General features: G+C 37.0%; 1 protein-coding gene across 2 annotated transcripts in view; it reads left to right on the top strand.

Annotated features, from left to right (window-relative positions):
* LOC145291412 (uncharacterized) overlaps positions 1-27,079 on the top strand; it is a 33,583-nt gene continuing 6,504 nt past the window's right edge. The window contains exons 1-3 of one of the 2 annotated variants that reach the window (XM_080137219.1): positions 1-157; positions 14,018-14,155; positions 23,523-23,537. In XM_080137219.1, coding sequence (XP_079993345.1) covers positions 67-157; positions 14,018-14,155; positions 23,523-23,537 — 244 coding nt within the window. In that variant the 5' untranslated portion in view covers positions 1-66. The remainder of the gene's footprint in view (positions 158-14,017; positions 14,156-23,522; positions 23,538-27,079) is intronic. The other variant, XM_080137220.1, reaches the window with a different exon arrangement.

Raw genomic sequence — 27,079 nt, 5'->3', positions numbered from 1 at the left:
AGAATTTGTCGAAGCGTCAATAATAGTTAATGAGATTTTTGGCATAAAAAAGGAACAATTTTATTCATGGGCTCATTAAGGAATCTCTCATCAGTAGAAATGCTCGATTTGTTTTGGATATTGGTATTCTGCGGTCTGATTGACCTTACTTTAGCTGGTGAGTATAATACGTTGTTTAGCTGGTGAGTATAATACATTATTTAGCTGGTGAGTATAATACATTATTTAGCTGGTGAGTATAATACTTTATTTAGGTGGTGAACATAATACATTATTTAGCTGGTAAGTATAATATATTATTTAGGTTTCAGATTCTAAATTGATTCTTTGCCAAAATATATTGAATTCCGTTCTCTTTCGTTATCGGCTCCATTCTTCAATCTTTTACTTGAATTTTATTGCCTAACAAATCAAATACGATTCCAGACAATTACGAATATATCCCTGTCTTTATAAATAGCGCCCAACTTGTAGCTGAGTGTTTAGTGCCAGCAATCATCTAGTAGATAGTCATAGGTTCGATTTCACTTGAGGTGAGTGCAAGTCTAGCTGCACTGAAGAACTGTAATACAGTGAAACATTATGTCTGTGGAAGACGTCATAAAGTTAGGTTATGTTTTTGTGTTTATAGATTTGAATAATTGTTGGTTCACCAGCTTAGATTAGCAACAATACTACCGCCATGAGCGAATGGTTACTTGTAGAGAGTTGGACCAATCTCTGACAAACTGATTGTCGAAAAAAGATCCCTGACTGGTATATACAGGTCAGCAAGTAACATACACTACTAAGAGGGAAAGTAAGGAATTGGAGAGTGGTCTTTTTGGACTACACAGCACTAATACCTCAGCCGGACAGATAAAAGACTACCGAGTTGGCCTAGTTTTGTTAGACTTTATTTAGTTGGTGAGTACAATATATTTGAGAAGAGGTTTTAAATTCAAAATTGATTATTTTCCAATATTTATTGAATTTCATATATCTCTGTCTTTATAAATAGCGCCTTCTTCGTAGCTAAGTGTTTAAAGTCGCCTCTGTCTATCTAGGAGATAGTTTTAAGTTCGATCTCGATTTCAAACAACTGCTAGTTTATTTGCACCAAAGAACTGTGATACAGAGAAGCACTGTATTTTTCGATAACTTCATAAGTTATGAATGTTATGTTTATATATTTGAGCATACAAGATCTACTCCTAAATTAATTAATCGATTATTAACAATTTTAGAACACAGCTACTAACGTGGGCTATATTTCGTTTAATTTGTTTTTTGCAAGGGAGCAAAGATGGGGTAAAAAGCCGAAGCTTGCAATTTTGGACATTTTACTTCAATTCAGAATTACATGATGGATTTTATTCAAAATTGGAATAAGGATTCTAGTCGTGGATTGTGGTAGCATTATACTTTCATTTTTGTCTTTTTTTAGGAGACATAAAACTTATGTAAAACTTTTCTGTGTGCAGAATCAATTTTACTTATCCTAAGACAAGTATTCTTTTAGTATATATATATATATATATATATATATATATATATATATATATATATATATATAAACAGTAATTATTTTTATATCTAAAGACAGTAGTGTTTCATGCTTACGCAATCATCAGTGTAGGGTGTGACGATTTCTGCTGATCATGATATATGAACCTGGTCATAAAGTCAAACTGATTCTCCACTTGATAAGTTTTTACATCAGGGCCACCAAACAATTGCCATGGGAATATGAGAGAGAAAGAGAGAGAAGAGAGAGAGAGAGACAGAGACAGAGACAGAGACAGAGAAATTCTACGAGCAGAGCGGTTTTCTCAGAACTGCTCGTCTATGGAACACAATACTGCAGAGCTGCTTCCCAATTGATTATAACAGGGTCGTTTACAAGTCCAACATAAACAAGTTCTTAGTAAGCTGTCCTCTACAATAAATTTCAGTTTCTACCATAACGATACACATTATCCCTTATCCTTGAGTGACCTCTGGGCCTTGATAAGCGGTGTTTATATAGTAAAAACAATGCCTTCTTTCTTTTCCCCTCTCTCTTTCTCTTTTTCCTGTCTCTTTGACTCTATTTTCCTCTCACTCCCTCTCTATCTTTCATTCTCTCCTTCTTTCTTTTTCTCTCTATCTTTCTCTCTCTCTCTTTCACTCTCTCCTTCTTTCTTTTCCACTCTCTCTTTCTCACTTACCCCTTTTCTATTTCTCCTTCTTTCTTTTCTATTTCTCTCTCTCTTTCTCTTTCATTCCCTCCTTCTCTATTTTCCTCTCTCTCCTTCTCTATTTCCTTCTCCCTTTTCCTATCTCTTTTTTCTCTTGTCTCTCTTGCTTTGTCTGACTTTCTCGTCTATTTTCCTCTCTCTCTCTTTGGCTTTCACTTTTTCTTTCTCTCTTTTCCTCTATTTTTTTCACTTTCTCCTTCTCCCTTTTCCTCTATAACCACAAATCAAAAAATATTTTCTTTTCTTTTTTTTTTGTTACTTGTATTCATTCTAAAAAAAAAATTGGCCACAGGCACTTAAGGGCTACTCTGAATTAGGGGCCAGATTTATAAAGGCATGCTAATCGAGGGAAGAGGACGGATGCAGCAAGATCTCTGCCCATATTCCATTCCAATTTCTGCATGTTTAAACAGTCGGGAATAAGAGGAGCGGGTAGGGCATTACAAAACTAAATAGTTCAGAGAAAGAAGCTATTAGAGGATAAGTTTTTCTGGTATCTTGGGATCTCCACAATGAAAACTGGGATTTTGTTGATTGTCTGATTTGGTTCGGATATTTCGTTAAGGGGGCACAAGAGGAAGAAGTTCATCATAGCACATTGCATTGAAGTACTTGTCAAACAAATGCAGGAATGCAAAATTACAGTGATGAGACAGGGGGTGGAGCTTGGAAAACAGTAGGTTATCTGGTACATTAGAGGCTACTTTTTAGCCTTTGGTAAGAGGTGGAGATGAGTTGCTAGTGCACCAGGTCAAATGTAGCAACAAAACTCCATGCATGAGTGAATGGTGGCTTTGTAGAGATATGAGATACTGTCAGATGAGATAATTTTCTAGCTCGATAGAGAGGGGCCATCTTCTTTGCAGCAGACTTGTCAGTATATTCTATGTATTTGTTTTTGTTCATGTTTGTATTATTTGGATTCGGTGGACTACTCTTGAATGTTATTTTCACAATGCTCCAGTTGATGTAATCTTCAACCTTCTTCAGATGTCGAACTTGGGAATCTGTGTGGAATTTCGAATGGAACCCTTTCTTTAATACACGAGGGTAGCATGCTTTTGTTTCGTCAGCCATGAGTAAGTAATCTAATATATATATATATATATATATATATATATAGATAGATAGATAGATAGATAGATAGATAGATATATACAAACGGCTATATATTTGTCTGTCAACCGGTCTATCTGTCTGTCTGTCTCCATATTTTCAAACTCTATCTCCTAAAAATCACAGAGAGGTGCTATGGACCTCAAATGATTGGATTTTTTTTACAAGCCGTTCTTTTATGAGTCTTTAGCAGGTTAAAAAAAATTTTAAGAGGTCAAGAAAGGGTCAAAATTGAAAAAGAAATCTTTAATCATTATCATAATCGTACATTCATCTTATTGATTTTGACTAGTTTATATGCGTGTCACGTTGGTACAGTGGTAACGTCACCAACTTTGAATGCTACAGTTTAGATTCCAGCAAATGACACCTAAATACTGTTTTTTTAACTTTTGAAACCACGACTCTATAATAATATATATGAAATCTGGACAAATTAAAATATCATATTTTAGCGTATTTTACGCCCGGACAAAGCGCCCCTACTCTGCTAGTCTCTATGTAAATCACAATCATGCTTTTGAGTGTCGCCTGACCTGAGGATTGAAACTTCAACCACCAGAAAAGTGGAACCTTACAATTGAATTTTACCAAGTATTTTATCCACTACACCACGGGTCTTTGCGGAGTTCAACAAGATTCATCTGAAGAAGGTCGGAGGGTACATCGATTGAAACGTTGTGATAATAACACTGGAGATTAGAACAGTAGTCTGAAGAATACAAATAATAGGAATAATCCTCATTTAAAAAATTCAGAATCGTATTACGTATAAATATTTGGTCGAGGTGTTTGAATGTTGGATTCTGAGATAGTGTTCTTAGACATGGCAATCGGTGGTTGGAAACGAGCTTTGTCTTGGAAGCATTCAATGTAACGATTCGTGTTGGCTAACTTGATTTACTTGCAAAATGCGGAGAATTAAAAAAAAGTCAAATTTGTTCTCAAACATCATGAATCTCCAACATGCATTTTGTGCGATGAAAGTAGATAAAGGAACGTTGAATAATTCAATTCTAATTTATACATCTATAAAAGTGAGAATGTGTGTGAGGACACTTCTTAACCTATATACTCAACGAATTTTTATCTACAGACTTGAAATTTATTCAGACATGTGAAATATTTTTAAAATATGTTTTCATCCGGAAAAATGGGCTGCTAAGAAGTAAAAATTGAAAAATTGTTCCGTGGGAGTCATCCCTTTTTTATCTGTTTGCTAACTGTTTAACGACTGTGCATGCGTGAACAGTTTACTGATTACTTATATTAAAAATAAGTAGTTTGAAAACACATGTTAAAGAACATGTCACGCTGTTCTAATGGTTATCGTACTTGATTCATTATTTTTAGGATTTGGTTTCGATCTCAGCTCGAGTACTTTTTTCTTTTTTTTACTTTCAAGAAGTGAACGGTTTAGAAAAAAAAAACATAATACTCTTATGCACAAGTCTCAGTTCCTGTATTAATTAAAATATAATATTCATGCGTATTTTATGACCGGGCAACGCCGGGCTGCCTGCTAATATAATATAATATAATATAATATATATATATATATATATATATATATATATATATATATATATATATATATATATATATATATATAAGCCTGAAGAATCCTAGAGTGGATTAAACGCGGAATATTCAATGTAACTTAAACGCCATATATATTTATAACTTACTAACAAGCTCTACCTACGTATTGAGCACTGTTGAAGTAAATACTTAAGGTTTACACATAAATTTATACTTTCATATATAATTTATGTGAGTAAATGAAGTAGTCTGTATATATATATATATATATGTATATATATATATATATATTCGCGCTCAAACAGTTTTCGACTGAGATTTGCTATGAATCTCTTCTTCACCTACATACATTATCGCTAGAATCAAGAGATGGTACTTGGTACGAATGTGAAATAGTGAGATCCAAAGGGTACAGATGTTTGATAGAATGTTCCTGGAATCCATCTCCTTTCTTAACCTGTACAGAACGAACTATCCCATCACTTCCGTAGTTGAGCTTTACTACCCTTCCTAAGGACCAGTAAGGTCTAGGTTTAGTAAATTTTTTTTATTAATACAACATCATCTATCCTGATCTTATTTTCAAAATTGGATTGATACAAGTCTTTTGACAATTCCCTTAAACTTAATAAGTACTCTTCGTACCATAACAATTTAAACTTTTCCAACAAGGAATCTCTACCCTTTAAACTTTCTATTAAATCATTGCGATTAGGAGGACTCGCAGCAAAAGTTCTTCATCGAGATTCAAAAACACTGTATTTCCATGGAAGGGACGAATGAATGTACTAGGGGTGATTACTTCCAAACTGGAATCGTCAGAGCAACGATAGGTTAATGGTCTTTCATTTATGGATTTTTCTAAGTCAGATAGTATCGTCAATAGTTGAAAATAGTCCAACTTATTACGTCCTATGGCCTTAAACAAACAATTTTTAATTGTCTTAATCAACCTTTCCCATACCACTCCAAACCAAGCTGAATACATCAGAATAGTAAGGTGTTTTATACTACAAGTATCGTTACTTCCCTTAAACTTATTAGACACAAACATTTTCTTAATCAAGTCGCAACCGGCGACGAAGAACAAGGCGTTATCTAAGTAAATGTGTGAGGGTACACCAAACTGATTAAATCTTAAGAAAGCCAACACTATAGAATGGGTAGACATATCAGGTAATGATTCCAGATGAATAGCTCTGATATTAAAACAAGTGAAGATTAAGATATACATTTTCTTAACTTCACTATTGTCTACAACCCACAAATGACCAGTAAAATCTATCCTCGTGTGCAGAAAATGTCTAACAAGATTTACCCTATGTTTAGGTAAATTAGTTACCTTCGGATATTTAAAAGACGAGGCATTATACCTTTTACACAAGGCACAACTAGCCAGGACAGTTTTAATTGCCTGTCTAGCTTTGGGCATCCCAAACCTAGCAGTACGCAATTTACTAAGAGTTGCAGCAATACCTAAGTGTTTACAGTTAATATGGCAATCCATAATTATCAAATCCGTAATATGATAAGATTTTGGTAACAAAATAGGGTGTTTCACATCAATAGAAAAGTAATCAAAACTATCGATTCGACCACGACACCGTATTAAACCCTTTTCATCTAAAAACTAATTGAATTTCGATACCAACTGAGGTATCTCTTCTACTTTGGTTTGTTGTAAGAAATTCCTCTCCTTACCGAAGAATTGACTCTGGGCTAAACTAATCAAGTATAACTTAAAAACGTGAAAATTTTCCAAGGTAGAGGGCTTCCTATTTTGCAAGGGAAGAGTAATTTGGGGAAAAGATTTTCTTCCATAATTCACTACTTTACGATTTCTAGAGTCGTTCCTGCAAAATTCCAAGGTTCTAAGGATATCGGTACTATTGTCCAAAATTTGTACAAGGGAGAGATAATTATTATCCAATTTGTGAATCCGCTCTGATTTAAACGAGGCAGGGAGCTTCTTAAATATTATAAAGCTCAACAAGCGATTCCCGGAAGCGGAAATCTATTTTAACAGAATTTTTCAACTCATGTACTTGAGTTTTCATATCATTCAAGTATTTTTTCACTGCAAAACTGCCGTATAGACAGTCCACGTCTAACCAGGAAGAGAAGATAGACTCTACTACAGTTTTCATCTAGAAATTCTTTACATAGAAGATTTATAGCTACAGGATAATTCTCATCCGATACAGAAAGATGCTTTATCAGTTGGAACGCGTAACCCGATAAGTGGTTTTTTTTTTAATACCATCAGCTTCAACGCGTCATTATCCAAATTAGAAACACAGTTCAAGAACTCCCTATGAAAGTTCAAGAAGGCTAATTTGTTAGATTCCAAGTCCTTATCGTGAAATTTAGGACATTCAATTTTCGGGGTCAAATTAATACCTTTGGCCTTTTTTAAAGACTTAAGACAGGAGTCACCATTTAACTTGATAGGAGAAAGTCCTGCCAATTTCTCTAGAGTATGTAATTTGAATATTGAACTCTCTTTGTTGAAAGCTTCCACTATTTCATCCTGGATATTTTCTTCCAGGTAGACATTGGCTAACTTCTCCTCAAGAAGGTCCACCGATGCCAATTGCTCATTTACTTGGGTCTTATACAATACATATCTGGATTCATCAATTTCCTTTGAATCTCCTAGAGACTCAAATATAAATAATATTTTCTCTCGGGTATACTTCAGTTTCTTTAACAAGAAGTCCACAGAAACGGTTGCCATGTTAACTAACTAAATCAAAGCAGAACAGTGAGAAAACGATGGAATATGTGAAAAAAAAGGATTAATGATTGCTCGAGAAGAGAAGGATCGGCGTGCACTTACCTTGAATACTAACCAAGAAGAATTGTTGTTGTTATTCACCCTTTTAAAGTTTTATTTTGTGCTCCAGATCACGTGATAGTTAATCATCTGATCCTTCCATTATATAAGAGGGGAGATTCCCTTGTCTTGTCTCTCTTTTTTTCCTTCACCACAAACTGATTCAGTTGCCGGCGATTGAAAGTAAATCTTTTCCACTTTTGTCTGGCGAAGATACTACAAGACGGTTACGTTGCAGAAGGGGGCAATTCTTTCGCAATCTAAGGTAAGTGCATTGCTCCCTTCTTGATCTGAGCGGTCATTTGATTCTTTGCTGGAAATTAATTTTTTCACAGTTCAGGAAAGATCAGAAACAAAGACCTCTTTTTTTTTTTTAAGACAAACGTCTTAAAAGTTCGCCATAACCCGAAACTGAACAAGACAAGATGGCGAGTCAATAAGGCAGAATGTAGAACCAAAATAGCCACAGTCAGGTGAACATGCTTTTTATAGAATTTGGATGAAATAATTATCAATAATTACGTATAGAGAAATATTTAGAGAAACTAAACTTTGGGTTCAAAAAGAAAAAAAAAATGGCTTTACATAAATCTTAGTAAGACCAGTGTAAAAAACCATTCAAGGTAGGAATACTACTAGTAAATAAGTCATGTAGTATCATTCATATGATTTGGCAGAGTAACGGGAATTTTATCGTCACGTTCAACAAATTTTATCCCGTTGCACGAGATTAAGTGTTCTAAAGAAATTTAATCACATTAAAAAAGGGGGAGGCCAAGGTAACCGGGAATAAATTTTATCAGAAAGAAAAATAGGAAAGGAAGGTGTAGTACTTACCAACACAACAAACGCCCTTGTGTTTGTGCCTTGTATAGGCATGCGCGACAACAAAACTTGGGTTTTTATAAACGGAAGTCTCGAGGTTGTCAGGAATCTACAGGCGCATGCACAAGAGAAGGGATTGAGATAGTGGTATAAAGGCAGGTCGAGTGAGAAGGTTGTTGTTGTTGTTGTCATTGGACGTTACAGTGACGCGTGCATTAGCAGGTGATTAAGAGGCGGTTTATTTTTGTGTATCAAGTCGCGCACCTCGGTGAAGGTCATATAAATCGTTCACCTCGGTGAAGGTGAAGGTCATAAGCTATTTCGGCGATTTCATTTTGTCTCTTTTCCTGGACAACTATGGCTGGGGCAAAGTTTGATTTAAAACTGATACCCGAATTCAACGGATCCACTTCTGTTGTCGACTGGGTCGAAAGGGTTGAGCTGACCTGCAACCTCTGTGAAGTAAAGGGGGTGCATACCGTGATTCCCCTGAGATTGGCTGGAGGCGCCCTAAGTGTATATCAGCAACTGAGTGCTGTGGAGAAGGCTGATATTACCTGTATAAAAAATGCTTTATACAAGGCATTTGCCATGGATCCCTGTACGGCCTACGAAACATTTGCCACTAGGAAGCTCATGCCAGGAGAAATCGTGGATGTCTTCTTCGCGGAGCTGAAGAAACTTGCAGTTCTATTTGGCAATGGAGTGTCAGAGCAAACACTGGCGTATGCGTTTGTGGCCGGCCTTCCCACCCATGTTAAGCAACTGTTGAGGGCTTCCACCAGCGTATCTGTAACGCCCATGGAACATTTGTTAGAACGCGCTCGAGCCATTATCAGAGATGAGGAGGACCTGAGGGAACCGGTTGTAATGATGGTGCAGGCAGCCAAGACAAATGCTGAAAAGAGTCCCAGTTTGAGACCCACGACCAATGGAAAATGTTTCTGCTGTGGCCAGCGAGGCCATATCGCAAGAAATTGTACTAACAAGGGGCGGGGGCGCCCGCGCTGTTTCCAATGTGGTAGCTATGGACATTTATCCCAAAATTGTGCGGGAAATGCATCAGGGGGCAGGACGTCAGCGCTGCCCTGTTCCCCGAACAAGATTTAATTGAGGCGCAACCGACAATAAATGTGTATGTGGACCAAGTGCTTTGTTCAGCTCTTCTCGACTCCGGGTGCTCACACACCATCATGAGTGCCAAATTGTGTCGAAACTGGACAAAGCAGAACATCAAAGTAACCACAATAGGTGGCAATACGCAAGCTTGCTGTGGAGCCGGAACTGTCAAAGTCCACACAGACTCTGGTGTGGCCGCAAACATTAACGTGCTGGTGATGTGAGGGGATTTGCTGGGATTTGATGTACTGTTGGGATATGATGCTATTAAGGCACTGGGGGGAGTGGTTATCGGAAGAGATGGGACTGTGCGATTTTTGGAAACCCCAGTGTGTGCTACAGTTCACATTGATCGGCCTGATTTTAAGGTGGACTACGACCCTCACCAAAAAGCATGGACTGCATCGTGGAAGTGGACAGAAGGAAGGGTGCCAACAGAACTCAAGAATAGCATTGCAGAGTACTCGATAGCCGACGAGGCTCGTAATGAATACGAGAAGGAACTTGAGGCATGGATCCAGGATGAATGGCTGATCCCCTACCCCAACAAGCTGGGACCACCCAAGGGTCTGATTCCCTTAATGGGGGTAGTCCAGCATAACAAATCAAAAGTTCGTCCGGTGCTGGACTATCGTGAACTCAATAGATACATTGAGACGTACACTGCCGATGCTGACGTGTGCGCCAGCAAGCTGAGAGAATGGCGCCAGAAGGGCTCCAATGTGTCTATAGTAGACTTGCGAAAGGCTTATTTGCAGGTGCGAGTGGATGAGACATTGTGGCCGTTCCAGACAGTGTGGTTCCGGGGTCAGAGATACTGCCTTACTCGGCTTGGCTTTGGGCTGAATGTGGCACCGCAAATCATGAAGACCATCGTAAATGCAGTGTTGTCCCAGGAAAAGACCACTGAGGATGCAACATCGGCCTATATTGATGATGTGTACGTCAATGAAGACGTACAATCTGCGTCGCACATCAGAGAAAAGTTAGCTCAATTCGAGTTGGAGTGCAAGGATCCCGAACGTCTGAGGGATGGAGCACGGGTATTAGGATTGGACGTTTGCGGGAAAGATGGTACCTTACGATGGAGGTGTGGCAGTGAGATTCCAACCATCCCTGATGTTATCACGCGGCGGACTATTTTTTCCTTGTGTGGGAAACTTATTGGTCACTGACCAGCGTGTGGCTGGCTCCGAGCAGCTGTGGGCGTCATCAAACGCAGGGCAAGTTTAGTAACTACAGGTTGGGATGATGTATCTGATGATGCTCTTCTAACTCTGATGACGACAGAAACCCTAGAGAGAGTTAACAAGGAGGATCCTGCCCGTGGAGAATGGTGTGTCGATGGGGACACTGTGAATGTGTGGGTTGACGCTAGTTCTTTGGCATTGGGAGTGTTATTGGAGCAACGTGGAAATGTAATTGAAGACACATGCTGGCTGCGACCCGTGAATGATGCTCAACACATCAACCTGGTGGAACTGGATGCTGTTGTGAAGGGTTTAAATCTGGCACTGCAATGGCAGTCGAAGAAGTTACACTTGTACACGGATTCTCTCTGCGTCTACCACTGGGTGTCCGACACTCTCTCGGGACGAACAAGAGTCCGTACTAAGGCAGCCAGTGAGATGTTAATCCGGTGGAGGCTAAACACCCTGAAGAGTCTGGTATCAGAATATGACCTGTCGGTGAGTGTAACGCTCGTGGCATCACACTGTAATCGTGCAGACCAACTAACCCGTGTGCCTCACAAATGGTATGAAGCTGTGAAGACAGGCGTGGAGTTCATTGCTCGATCTTGCGCAGTTGGCGCGATTAGCTCATGCCAAATACAAAGAATTCATGTGCAGAGTGGACATCCAGGTATCAAAAGAACTTTGTATTTTGCGAGGCGCGTGGACCCGGCAGTGACAAGGGCGGATGTCAGGCAGATCATCAAGCACTGTGAGGCATGCCAGTCTATCAATCCAGCACCTGAGCAATGGCAGAAGGGGCGATTGGAAGTTGAGCATGTGTGGCAACGATTAGCGATGGATATTACCCATTACAGTGGTAAGCCCTTTCTAACCCTTATCGACTGTGAACCCACTCGTTTTGCGGTGTGGTGGCAAATGACCAGGCAGGACTCAGCGAATGTTGTCCACCAACTGTCATCTATCTTTTCTGAGCGAGGTGCGCCGGAAGAGATATTGACGGACAACGATGCTGCTTTTTGTAGCCACCAAGTTCGGCAGTTGTTGAATGAGTGGGGTGTCCGACTACGACTGCGATGTGCTCATGTGCCATCAGGGAATGGCATTGCTGAGAGGAGCCATCGCAGCATCAAGAGAATTGCTGCCAGAAACTACAGAGAGCGATGAATCATCAGATGATGAGCTGCTAATGAGTGAGGTCACCGAGCAAGAGAGTGGTAGTTGTAGTTCGTCTGATCAGGCAGGATCAGAACCAGAACCAGAACCACACCCAGAACCAGAACCAGAACCAGAACCTGAATCCGAGAGTGTAAATACCACCCTTCGCAGAAGCCAACGAACTAAGAGGCCACCCCCAGAGTGCACTCTATGTGATCATCAGATCAGGGGGGAGTGTAGTACTTACCAATACAACAAACGCCCTCGTGCTTGTGCCTTGTATAGGCATGCGCGACAACAAAACTTGGGTTTTTATAAGCAGAAGTCTCGAGGTTGTCAGGAATCTGCAGGCGCATGTGCAAGAGAAGGGATTGAGATAGTGGTATAAAGGAAAGTCGAGTGAGAAGGTTGTTGTTGTTGTTGTCATTGGACGTTACAGTGACGCGTGCGTTAGCAGGTGATTAAGAGGCGGTTTATTTTTGTGTATCAAGTCGCGCACCTCGGTGAAGGTCATATAAATCGTTCACCTCGGTGAAGGTGAAGGTCATAAGCTATTTCGGCGATTTCATTTTGTCTCTTTTCCTGGACAACTATGGCTGGGGCAAAGTTTGATTTAAAACTGATACCCGAATTCGACGGATCCACTTCTGTTGTCGACTGAGTATCAGTTTTAAATCAAACTTTGCCCCAGCCATAGTTGTCCAGGAAAAGAGACAAAATGAAATCGCCGAAATAGCTTATGACCTTCACCTTTTTGACACAGGTGATTAAGAGGCGGTTTATTTTTGTATGTCAAGTCGCGCACCTCGGTGAAGGTCATATAAATCGTTCACCTTGGTGAAGGTGAAGGTCATAGAAGGAAATGTATAGTTCGGCTGGACTGCCAAAATCTATCTCTCTGGCGGTTCATAAAGAACACTTATAATAAATATACTTTTTACTTGCTTTTTTTCTTTTGGCATATCAAAGTTCGCAAAACCACTCTGGTGCTTTAGTTCGAAGGTCGCAACACCGCTCTGGTGTAAAGTAGAGGCCTCAAATCTACTCTGTCGTAATCCCAAAGTTGCAACACCGCTCTGGCGTTTTCCTTTTCTTCTGCCAGTCTGTTGTGTTTTTTTTTCTTCCTTTTATCGAATATCGCGAGACACAGCCAGAAGTAGTAGCACCAGATTCACCGAGAGAGGGGGAGAAAAGAAGGGGAGAAAGAGAGAAGAAAGTATACCAATTTAGAGGGGGGAAGGAAGAGGAGGTAAATAAAGAAAAATAAAAACAAAATTTCTACATTCTTTAAATGTAGATCTATTAAAATGTGTGAAACTCAACAGGAACGGTGGATATCCGTAAGCATTATTTGGGGAAATTTTTCGTAAGCATTGTTTGGGTAATTTTCGTAAACATAGTGTTATATTTTCCTTTACATTATTTTGTTCTTACTATTAAAAAAAAAAGATATGCAAATTCAGTTTCTTGCCACGTGATTTTGCACGTGTTCCTTTTTCTTTAAAAGACTGAGTTCTTTCTCTCTTGCTTTAGTAGCTGTGAATTTTGTTCAATAAAACCTTGGAAAGGGGTTTTGTTTTACGTCTTCATTTATTTACAACACTACACATAGTTTGGAGGATATTGGGGTAAGCATTGTTTTCAAAGATATCCGTAAAATTATTTTTTGAGAATTTTGTAAGCATTATTAAGGGGACTTCCGTAAACATTGTTTAGGGGATATCCATAATCATTGTTAAAGGAATTTCCGTAAACATTCTTTGGGGGATTTCCGTAAACGTTGTTTTAGGGATTTACGTAATACGTTTAGGGGCTATCCGTAAGCATTGTTTAGCGGAATTCCGTAAGTATTGTTTTAGGGAATTTCCATAAGCATTGTTATGGGGATTTCCGTAAACATTGTTCAGGGAATTTCCGTAAGCATTGCTTTGGGGATATGTTGTAAAATCTTTGTAATGATTTGATTATTCATCATATCTAAGTTGATTTTCTTTTTTTTGTTTTTTTAGTTGCTCCAAACTTTAACCAATGCGCACGTGACGGCATCTTGGTGGAGAAAGGAGACATTTATATACTGGCCGATAATTGCACAGTATGCGTGTGCGGGGGTCGAGATAGATACTATTGCAACACTGGAAAATGTCCACGTAAAGTTGTCATATTAATCAATTGTTCCTGCAATTAATACCTGTATTGATAAAAGTGTTGACCGCAGGAAGAATTATCTTTAAAAATTTGTTTAAAAAATTGGAAAACAAAAATGTTAAATTTCTAATGATTGTAAAATTGTGTGTTTTTTCTTTTTTTTAATTTTTTTAGGGGTAAAAATTACTTTTTATATTTGGAAAGAAAATATAATTTAAAAAAAGGTTGTAAAAAAATTAAACGAAAATGGAATTTTTTCTTAAATTGGAAAAAATAATGAATGATAGTAAAAATGTGTGTGTGTGTGTTTTGTCTTAAGTTGGAAACAAAATGGTCATTTTTTATCTTAATTTGGAAAGAAAATGTTACAGGTGAAAATTTCAATACACAATTGTTGTATGCAGTAAAAACTGACCATTAACTGTTATTGAGCATGCTTAGTAACCAATTTTTACCGTCGTAAACGAAGTTTGAAAAAATGGCGGCCAGAGACAACTATTAGAGTAAATATCTGGATAGTGAAAGTATATTGTAAACAGTTCTTGTCAGCGAAAATTTTAAATGTGATATTCCTTCGTAACAGACCCGAATACACCTGATGCAAATTCAATAAACCCTAATTAGCAACTTTTTAAAGATAATTCTTCTGGTGGTACCCAACGCACTTTCCCCGATAAAAGATATGCTTAAAAAACGATTTTCGATAGTTCTGCACCTATGTTCCCGCGATAAAGCAGCAGTTTCACGGGCGTTTTCCGGCTGATAATGTAAACTGCCGGGATATACTGAAACGCTTAGGCAATGAAACACGAGAAAAAGGCCAATATTTAAAATTTTAGTGAAGACAAAAAAAAAAAAAATATCCAGAATAGTTACAAAACACTCTCCACTCCCTATGTTAAGAATAAGTTTCTAAATAATAACTTTACTCCTATTAACATTTGGAGAAAACAAAATCGGTACTCATGCAAAAAAGTTATCGTGCTGAAATAATAATGTTATTATTTAGAAACCCATTCTTAATATGAGGAGGGGGAGGTTATTTTGTAACTATTCTGTACATCCATCTAACAATTAATAAACAGAAATATAGTTTACTATATTGCTGTTTATTGAATTTAACTTGTAAACATTGTTTAAAAAATAGCACAGTAACTTCTCTGCATACGGTACAAAAATTCATAAATTTGCAAAAGAAAAAAATGCATAAATAAAAAAATAAAAAAATAAATAAAATAAATAATAATAAATGAACAAATAAATAACATGTTTTTAACATTTGCTTTTTTTATTTTTCGGCATATCCCGGTGGTTAACGCTATCTTCTGAAAAGTATCCGTTAAACTTCGAGTTAATTATGGTAACATATATGTACAAGTTCCCGGCATCCCTTACCAGAACATAGCGGAATATCATAAATCCGCTAAATATTTATATAAAATCTTGATAAAAGAACATGGAAATCTTTTAAAGTTCGCAAAATCATAAGAATTAAAAAATTCTTCTTATTATAGAGTACATAAGCACCCTTCCTAATAAAGGAAAAATTAAATTCAAGGCCCACGAGGAGACGTTATTTTACATATTTTTTATCAAATCTCAGCTATACTTTGAAACGTTTTCTATTTAGGTTAAGATGCTATTCAGAAAATGTTAATAAAAAGAACCCATTAAATTTAACCAGATTCATTAAGAGTTCATAACTTAATGTACGAAACTGAAGCTAATGTTATATTAAACATCCGCAACTGTCAACACTGCATATTTATTCTCCGCATGAATAGGTGTTCGCATTAAATTGATACAGTCCTATACATTATTTATAAGACTATTAAAATATTTATCATTTAATTAACCATCAACCCGCTTAATGTTTATATTTCTCGTGTAGCATTTTAAACGTTACACAAATAGTTCGCACATAGTCTTTTATGTAAGCGCACAATTATGCATATGTGATTTTTCGCATGTGAGTGATTTGCAGGGATACTATTTAGGGATTGGACAGGGAGATGACTGTTTACATTACACTTGAATTTCTGCATGTCAGTACAGCCAGGGAAGCAGGGGGTCCGAGAGGGAATTCCGAAGTGACGCAGTCTGTGGGAAAAAGCTATTTGAGGAGAAGACTTTACGGAATCTAGGGATCTCTACAGTGTAGGGATGTGAGCTTGCTGCTTGTCGGGTTTGTCGGGCTTATTGTCGTCAAGAAGATACTAGTGCTTTGAGTTCGTCAGATGGACATATTTGTAAAACAGGCATAAAGATGCCACGTTTCGACGATGGGACAGAGGTTGGTGTTTAGTTGATAGTTCAGGACCTATTAGGTTAGCGACTCGGTTTTCTGCCTCGTTCTAGGAACCAGAGATTAGTGGAAATGTACCAGTCCAGATGTGGCAAAAATACCTCATGTATTGGCGAACCGTGGCTTTGTAGAGATACAGGATACTCTCAGGTGTGAGTAGCCTTTTAGCACGGTAGAGGAAGCCTACCTTCCTCACAGAAGCTTTGGCAATCACCTCGATATATTTGATCCAATTCATGTTGTCTGTAAACGTTAACCCAAGGAGCTTAAAGGAAGTATTTTCAGGCAGTGTGTTATTAGCCATGGTATTCAGTGGTTGAGGTTTCTTGCATTTATTAAAGGAAATAAGCTAAGTCTTGGCAGCATTGAACGTTACTAACCAGTTACAGCCCCATTCCACTACAGACTGGAAAGACTTCCTCTAGAGTTTTAGCAATTTCCTTAGATATGTGTTCATAAGTTTAAGCCTCATGTCTGTTATAGAGGCTGGTGTCATCAGCAAATATCTCCATCTCAGAGTAAATTTTATCAGAGAGATTATTTATGAATATTAGGAATAAAGGTATCACGAATTGACCCCTGTAGCACACCCGCATTTATATAGTGTTGTTTGGATGCACGACTATCAAGGATAACCTAGATTTTTCTTATCTAAGAAGGATTTGATTATATTAAGCATACGTCCAGCAATACCATATGGTTTGATTTTCATGAGAAGATCATCGTGTCAAACCTTGTCAAATGCTTCAGATATTTCTAAGGCTACTGAACTAGCTTCTCCTACCTTATACAGTGCTTAGTATATACGTTCTGAGATTACAGTTAGTATATCTGCAGTAGAACGGACTTATCTAAATTCATACTGTCGGATAAAAGTTTATTCTCTCTGATGCTTGATAAAGGATACAAAGATTTTGGCAAAGAGAGAGAAGAGGCTACTGGGGCGATAATTGAGTGGGCTACCTCTTTCGCCAGAATTACTGATTTGCCTTTTCAGTTGCTGTGCAAACAATCTCAATGTTATTCAGTAGTAAGGGATTGTTGCTTACCCATTAATTACTACACTGTTATAAATTTTCCAGAATTCAAAGGTTTTGATTTAGAGAGGATGTTCATGAAAGGAGAGACGAATATCTAATTTTAATGACTTCTTAACTTATTTTTCTAACTTGATCTTAATATGACAACATACGAGGCAACCTTCTCTTAGGTTATTCTAAACATTTTCAGACACATGTCGCCTTTCTCATTTCCCCACTCTGACTGACTAAAAACTGTTTTGTTAACAAATATGTGACGTCATCTCTATGTCATATAATTGGACACCTGCATGACATTCATACTAGTTAACATAATCTCTACTTATTGGTGTAGGGTCCTAATATATAACTCTAGTTTGTTGATATAATGACGTTAATAGTGTTGTGTTAGATAAAATGGAATTAGATATAATAGAGAGTAGACAGTGAATATTGAGTTTACTTTCGTCAGCCTCCTAACTCTTGCTTCTCTTATTTTATCCTTTAGTCCTCGCATTCCAACAGTGAGGTTGTTAACAAAGGAGAAAGAATTGCCGTTTTTTGGCTAAAGTCATAATGTTAGTTGCTGGAAAAGGTTTAAAAAAAGATAATGCTTATACATTAAAACATTATTTTTTATTATTCCTTGGCCTTTTACCTATGATAAATAAAATTATTGTATTCATACGTATTGTAGGCAATCTTCAATCCCGGGGAATAATGACATGTGTGTTGGTGTTTCTGCAGATTGTCTTTGGGCATCTTCAAGTGTGGCTCTGAAGCCCTATGAGCACATGAAGGAGGAGGTGTGCTGGGGGTCTGAGGCCTTTTTGGCGTTGATTTCTGCGTCGTCTCCTGTCCTCCAGCATCAGGTTTCTGTTGTCCATTCCTCTCCCGACTCCATGTTTGTACAGCATCTCACCAGGCGCTGCAATCGTCTGCCAACCGTTCCCGGCTGTCCGAGTCGATGCTAGTAAATTTTAGGTTGCATTAGCATACATCCTTGTAGCGGAGAGCCAGGCGACCTCTAGGACGCTATCCTGTTGCCATACAAGACGCCTTTGGAGATATGGCTTTCATCTATCCATGGATTGTTCTATAGTGAATATATATATATATATATATATATATATATATATATATATATACACTTGTGCCCGATATTATTCATACCCCTCGGATCTTTGAGATTTCTATAAGAATATTGCTCAAACCAGAAGGTAGACAACATTAAAGGGATTTCAAACAATAAATCAAGCATAAACATTTAATTTAAACTCAACAAATAAATAAATTATGTAAGTTTGAAACATTATACAAAGAAAAACAATAATAGCACTAGTTCAAAATTATTCATACCTCTCTTACTAATAGTCAATAGCATGCCTTTTATTCTTAATAACTGCCTGTAACCGTTTTGGATATTTATCAACAAGGTTTTTACAAGCATCAACAATGATTTTTGACCATTCTTCAATGCAGTAGTTCTCCAACTCCCTCAAATTTCTAGGTTTCCGCTTTTTAACCTCAGTTTTCATTATGTGCCAGAGGTTTTCGATAGGGTTCAGGTCGGGACTCTGGCTAAGCCATTCCAAAACATTAATTTGATTATCCTCAAACCATTTCTTGACTATTTTGGCAGTATGTTTTGGATCATTATCCTGTTGAAGGACCCAGTTTCGTCCTAAATGGAGCTTCTCCGCATCCTGTCTAATGTTTTTCTGGAGTATCTCCAAATATTGCTCCTTCTTCATGGTTCCAACTATCTTGACCAAACTACCTGGACCACTAGCCGAAAAGGAGCCCCAAAACATTAGGCTACCACCACCATGTTTCACCGTGGGTATGGTGTTCTTTGGGTTGTAAGCTTCTCCTTTCTTCCTCCAAACGTAAGAAGCATCCATATGGCCAAACAATTCAATTTTTGTTTCGTCAGTCCACAAAATACTTGAGAAAACGGACTCTGGAGAATTCACATGGGTCCTAGCAAACTTTAGACGTGCTGCAAGGTGTTTTCCGGTGTGCAATGGAGTCCTTCTTGGTCTTCTTCCTTTCAGACCATTTTCATGCAGAGTCCTTTGCAATGTTTGCCTTGATATTTTTATGCCAGAAGACTCTAGATTTTCTAAAATGTCCTTAGTAGTGGTGGTTGGATTTGCATTAACACTTCTTACAATATTCCTGGTGGCTCTAGCAGACAGTTTCCTTTTCCTTCCTCTACCAATCTAGTTGTTTGTTGTGGGGTGGCTCTGGAATTTTTTGATGATGCTCTGTACTGTTGCTGTAGGGACCTCAAATTTCTTGGAAATTGACTTGTAACCTAAACCATCCTTATGTGAATTCACAATTTTAGTCCTAAGATCATTACTAAGCTCTTTTTTCTTCCCAATTCTAATAATTTTTATTCTTTTATCGGTTTTCAGTTGATATCATTTTAATTTCTGAAAAATGCAAAAAACGAAATGAAATTAATCAAAGGTTGTATAAAAGCATTCAAAATAAGAATCAAACAGGAAACAGACAGTCAGAAACTCGATTAATACTGAAAGAATAAGAGGGTATGATTATTTTTGAACATTGCAGATTTTATAAATAGCTGTATATTTCTTTTATTACAAGTATCCCGAGATTTTAAAATGACGAAAATGATCAGAAGAGGTTTATAAAGAATATGTATCAATATGGACGTAAACAATAAATTCTTACAAAGTTACATCTAATAAACTCAATTTTCAAGGGGGGGTATGAATAATATCGGGCACAAGTGTATATATATATATAAAACGTGTATGAAGAATATGGAGCACAATATAGCGGGTGTATATAAACGACCTACAGTGTCTCTTTAAATGTATATATAATATAGTGAACATGTCTCTTAAATCTGTGCAATATGTCGTTCATTGATTATATTGTTACACGAGCCGTATCTTCTAGTATGTGTGTGTGTGTGGTCCAGTGTTCATTTGTCCATGCGTGCGGTTGTGCGTCGTGTGTTTGTAGCACATTAAAGTAAGTTCACAAAATGGAACAAATAAACATACAATAAACAGTTCACACAACGTATTATAAACATCCTTTCCTTGACTGTTAAATAGAACTTTTACTGTTACTTTTCTCTGACGGTTGGCACCTGGTCTTGAGACACTGTAAAAGAAATGTTTCCATCCGAAGGAATACTATGACAACTCTGGTTATATATTATACTAGCCATGGTGCCCGGCGTTGCTCGCGTGTTTGGAGGTGTGTGTTGAGCAAAAAAAAAAAAAAAAATGGTAGTAGGATGCAGGCTCGAACCCGTACTGTGAAGGAGGAAAAAACGTGAAAAAAAAAAAAATGTGACGTCTTTGCTGTTCTGCTCATCGCCAAACCGGAGGTGACGTGGGTTTAAATTAAGGCTAGTCAATTGAAAAGAGAGGATGACTTCCGAAAATGCTGGTGAAAAAAGCGATTCCTTCCTGTAAAAAATTACCCAGTTATATATTATATAACTTTATTTCATGTATCAACGGGTTGGTGGCTTCCCTTGGAGTTTTACAACGTCTCTTTAGATTTCTACATCATTACTAAATCTGTCATTTAAAGCCCTCGGAACGCAAGAGACAATTTCTCCCGAGCTAATATCTCTAATGGCTCCAACTCGCTCTGTCTCTCTGACTGATTCAATTCGTGTTTTTGTGCAAATATAAAAAAAAGCATTGATCCCTCTTACGTAAGCATTTTACGTAAAAGAGTCGATCCTTTATTTATTGTTAAACTTACCTTGTTTTGTAAACATTCTAAACTCAATTTAAAACTATTTATAACATTTTTCACTTTTCTTAACGAAATACGAGGTATCTTCAATAAATTTCCAGACATTTTATACAGGCATTTACAATTGTCGTAGACTCTTGAAAATTCAGTATGTCGTTGCTATACATCTTATGAGATGGCTGACTAATTTTTAAGATTTCAGATTCAACTGAACCGCTACAGAAAGAATTGGTATACACCCTATTAAAACCCGATTTCCCCAGATGATGAATTTCAAAAAAAGCATTCTGGACGCGAGGACACTTAAGAAGAACGATATGCAATAAAATTCTGCTTTAATTTGAAAAAAAAAATGCTACAGAAACGGATGGAATTCTTCAGACTACGTTTGACTCATCTTGCATGAATCGTGCATCAGTTTTTGAATGACATAAAATAGTCAAGGAAGCAAGGGAGTTTGTGAGGGATGATAAGAGGTGTGGGAGAAGTAAAGAAGTCAGAACACCAGAGTTGATTGGCCAAATAAAGAATTTCATAGATAAGAACCGTCATATGTCTATATAGACAATAATTGCACAGTTTGATGTCAGTGTGGGAAATGCATACACAATTATTCACGAGAAACTGATGATGCGGATGGTTGCCGTAAAGTTTGTCCTAAGGATGCTCCATCCTTGTCACGGATTATTTGACTAAAATGGGCATCAAGACAGTTTCTGATCCTCTCTATAGTCCAGGCTTTGCTCCCTGGTACTTTGGGTTATTCCCTAAGCTCAAGGAAAACTGTAGATGTTGTCGGTATTAGACAATTGAAGAGATCAAAAAGGCTGTGACACAAGGGTCATTGACACGCTCACACAAGAGGACTTCCATGGGGCCTTTCAGAAATTATTGGAATGGTACAACAAGCGCATTGCGACCGAAGAAAATTACTTCGAATGGGACTAGAGTTTAATGTGTGTACTATTAATAAAAGTGTCGATACGCAAAAAAATCTGGAAACATATTGAAGGCATCTCGTATTTGCCATTGTCTGTCAGATATTCACTTGTTAGATTCATTACTGTCACAATCACCTTTGTTGTAAAACTTTCTCCTTGTTGAAAAAAATGTTAAACTGGCGTTAAAATATTTAATTTATCGCAAACTTGTTTTTTAACATTACTTTTTGCTTAATAAAATATTAGCCATTATTTTATTGTTACAATTTGTTTGTATCTACTAGTTAACGTATCTGGATCTTTTCACTTGCAGGGCACTAATCTGTAACATTATTTATTCATCTTCAATAAAAAATTTTGATGATTTCGAAAATATAAAGTAGGGTCCTGGAGTAAATGTGGTATTATGGTGATTGATGATTCTTATTAAGAATTGTATAGATATTTTCAGCAATTGTGACCAGGAATGACCTATAACATCCATTTTCTATATACTCTCCATGGCCTTGGGCCTAATTTATTCAAATGTAAAGAAGCTCTTTAAATAATAGATATGCAAATTAAGAATGAATAAACGTGTTTGTGGGTAGTTACTGTTTACTATAGGTTGTGGTCACGTAAGAATCCGAAAGAAAAACACAACTCAGAAATTAGAGAAAACAAAATATATTGAATAGCAAAGTTAATACAACAAATGAAGAGCATGGGTATACGTCAGTCCGACTGCGATAAGTGCAAGACTTGTGGATAATTTGTATCCTGATTCTGAGAGACATATTCTCCCTATCTTTGCAACAAATAGAAGATTTCATTATTATCAGTAGGGTGGATACATCACAAAAGTATATATATATATATATATATATATATATATATATATATATATATATATATATATATATATATAATTATATAAATGCAACTTTGTCTTTGTGTGTGAGAGAGATTCTTATGGACCTGAAACGGCTGAACAGATTTTCTTTAAAATTTACAAAACTTTAGTGTATAGGTCTGGGAGTGATCTTAGTCAAATTTTGTCTCAGAATACCCCACTAATTACCGATAATCAATAATCGAAACAGTTATTTTAATTTATCTATCATCGGTAAAGCCATTTTTCTATGCGTCGCTTAGCAACATTGATAGAACAATGGGCAGTGAAAATTCTACTGTGGGTAAATTAATAGCGTGTTTTTTTTGTTTGTTTTTTAATCCATGACGTAGTCTGTAGGTTCAAACTCTACAGTAAATTTCTTAATTGTTTTTTTTTTCATTAATTGCAAAGAATTTTTTTAAACTTGAAAATTTACGTGTTTTGTTTTTCTTTTTTACATGACGTGGTCTGTAGGTTCAACCTCCGCACGTAAGTTTCTTAATTTTTTTTTTTTTCGTAAACTGGAAAGAAGTTCATATGAAATAATTTTATAAAAGAAACAGTAGGTTGTCTGAAGTGCAATGTAGAATAACATATATTAGCGGTTCCTCTTGAAATTCCACAGGGGACTGATTCATATATAATATATTGATGTTGGCATTCTGTAGATGTTCTGCGAAAATGAAGACGCGCTGATATTATTTTAGCTCTTTTGTTAAAACTGCAAAAGTATTTATCCAAGCTAGAAGGGTCGCCCGGCGTAGTGAAGTCATAAAATACGCTTAAATATGGTATTTTAATTTTTGCAGATTTCATATATATATTATTATAGAGTTAATGTTCTATCGATTTTTATATGTTATAAAGTTGTGATTTCAAAAATAAAAAGTATATTTATATGAATTGGGTTGACTTGACATGTAAAGCTCATACGCTTTTAATGTTGATATATATATATATATATATATATATATATATATATATATATATATATATATATATATATATACTTTAATTCCTTCAGCTATAATCGAAACTAAAACTTATGAAGAATTCTTGATAAAATTATTTATAAAAAAAATAAATTACTAAAGTGCCATCAGCTAAAATCGAAACCGAAACCAAATTTATGATGAATTCTTAGTAAAATTATTTAGAAAAAAATAGATTACTTAAGTGCGTCAGCTATAATCGAAACCGAAACTAAAATTATGAAGAATTCTTAGTAAAATTATTTATTAAAAAAATTAAATGACATGGGTTCCATCAGCTATAATTGAAACCGAAAACAAAACTTTTGAAGAATTGCTGATAAAATTATTTATTACAAGAAATGGAAGTACAAAACAATTAAACAACCCGGATGTAGGTATGACACAGAAAATAGCACACACGCTATCGTAATAATTTTGGACTAAATTACTGCATGGAGGCATGTGAACCTCCCTCCCGAGCGATTTTCATGGATTTCGATGACAATAAAAATATAGGGGTGTAAAATATTCGTTGATCATCATTCAATCCTGAGCAACTTAGGGTCTCCCTGCTAATATATATATATATATATATATATATATATATATATATGTTTGACGTTCTTCCCACATCTTAAGAATGAGTGTGAATAGTCTTGTTTTTTGTCTGTTTTTTTTTTTTTTTTTCAGATGTTGTCCACCATGGTGGATAAGTTCGAAAGGGATATTATCAGGCCCTGAGGCTTTATTTACTCCCATTTGCTCCATTGGAATCAGAAATTCTGGAAAGGATGGTCGTGCATCCATCTATAATTGCGGTGGGCATTGTGGGACCATTTTGAGAAAGTCCTCATCTGCAGCAGATTCTTTATTGAGTATCAAAGGATCTGAAAGACGCAGTAATATTAACCATTTTCAAAACAGGTGGCCGAAAATCATGTGGGAATTACCGTGAGATTATCCTTTTGTCCATAATGGGAAAAATCTTTGCGCGCAAACTACTGAATCGCTTGCTGCAAATTACGGAATCAGTCCTCCCAGAATCTCAGTGCGGCTTCTGTGCCTCTCGGGGGACAATAGATATGATTTTCTGTGCTAGAAAGTCGTAGGAGAAAAGCAGGGATCAGCAGAAATCCCTCTTTCTTGTATTTTCTTAGAACTGCACGCCTGTGGAACTCTGTTCCGTCTGCCTGCTTCCCTCCGGACTACAACTTGGATGTCTTCAAGTCCAACGTTAACAAATTCCTAATGAACCGCCCCCTTAAGTAAACACTTCATCAAATCTCCACACTAACGTAATGTACTTGCAATAACCCTTATCCCTGAGTGGCTTCCGGGCCTTGATAAGTGGTGATCACTGTGTAAAAAAAAAATATTTATGACCTACAAAAAGCATTCGATAGCGTTCCAATGGACGCAATGTGGAAAGTTCTCAAACATTTTGGTTGCTCAATCCACTTTGTAGAACACATCCAGGCACTGCATGGCGGCATATCAGGATATGTATCGCATCAGAGCAAGGAAACAAAAAAGTTTCCAGCTACCCGTGGACTAAAACCAGCTGTGTCCTTGCACCGACTCTTTTTTCCTTATATCTTGCTGCAATGTTGCACGAACTTCCCCCAAATAACTTTGGGGGTGACATTAGGTACCGCTATGATGGGGGACTTTTCAAGCCTGCTAGACTAAAATCTCAAAGCCTTGTGAAATTCCAACACATCACAGAGCTCCAATATGCAGATGACAACATGGTTCTTTGCCATTCCAAGGAAGACATCCAGAGATCCGTACCCAACTTCACGGCAGCCTACCACCGCTTCGGACTCTCTGTTAATATCGGTAAGACAAAAGTGTTAGTACATCCAGTACCCACCACCATCTTACAGGACATAAGCATTGACATAAATGAGACTCCTCTTAAGCAAGAAGTTCACTTTCCATATCTCGGTAGCATAATAACGGAAATGTGCTCAATTGAGAATGAAATAGAAAGCCGAATTGGTTTTGCCTATGGAGCTTTCGGTAAACTGACGAAGCGAGTCTTCAAAAATAAACATCTATCAAAAAAAATTAAAATCATGGTATACCACGCGATTGTTATCCCCACGGTTTTGTATGGGTGTGAGACCTGGACTATGTACCAAAGTGGTCTCATTAAACTCGAAAACTTCTACCCACAAAAACTCCGACCTATACCGAACATCAAATTGTATGACTGTAAACAACACAAGCATTCTTGAGAGAGCAAACAGCTGGAATATTGAGGCCACCCATATGAGGCACAGACTCCGTTAGTTGGGGCACATCCTCAGAATGGCTGAAAACAGGCACACTCGACAAACCCTGTACTCGGAGCTAGCCACAGAAAAAATTATCTATCGGCCGCTCTCTACAGCAATACAAAGACCAACTCAAGACCACCCTACAAAACACCGGATTTGATCTTCACATCTGGGAAACAACAGCTCTGGATCGGTGCCTGTGGCGCCAATCCATCATCCACAGTACTAAAGGATACGAAGCAGAAAGAAGAAGACTGGTGAAGAACAAGTAGTTAATAAAAAAGACGTTGAAAAAGAGTAAAAGAGTTAAAAAAAAACATTTAATTTTAAAAAGGAAGCACAAAATAAGTGGATAGTCCTTAATCCGCGGAGTTTCGAAGAAATAATTTACTTCTTATAAGAGGGTAGGATTTAGTAAAATGAGGGGTCGGATTTTGCTTGCAAAAGTATTTGATGAAACTACAAGTAAGTCATAGATCTTACTTGGTAACAAATAGTGAAACAGAGGGAATATGGACAAGGAAAAAGTGATTTCACGTGAATGGATAGTCTGGTGAAGGGTAAAATATCCAATAACGGTAAAATCCAAAAATCAAAATCCAAAAAAGTTGGTTAAGTTTCCATTTCGACAACTAAAATCCAAGGGAATCGCGTAATTGGAAGATGGTCCAAAGTAATCCAAAAGGCAGAAATCCGTGGAATAGTTTACAAATGGGAGCAAGGAAAAGGGAATGAGTTTTATATATATATATATATATATATATATATATATATA

This window comes from Euprymna scolopes, chromosome 12, assembly GCF_053919585.1.
Source record: "Euprymna scolopes isolate OS-2025 chromosome 12, ASM5391958v1, whole genome shotgun sequence".
NCBI lineage: Eukaryota > Metazoa > Mollusca > Cephalopoda > Sepiida > Sepiolidae > Euprymna > Euprymna scolopes.
The sequence above is the reverse complement of the archived record's forward strand: the minus strand, read 5'-3'. Positions and strand labels throughout refer to the sequence as shown.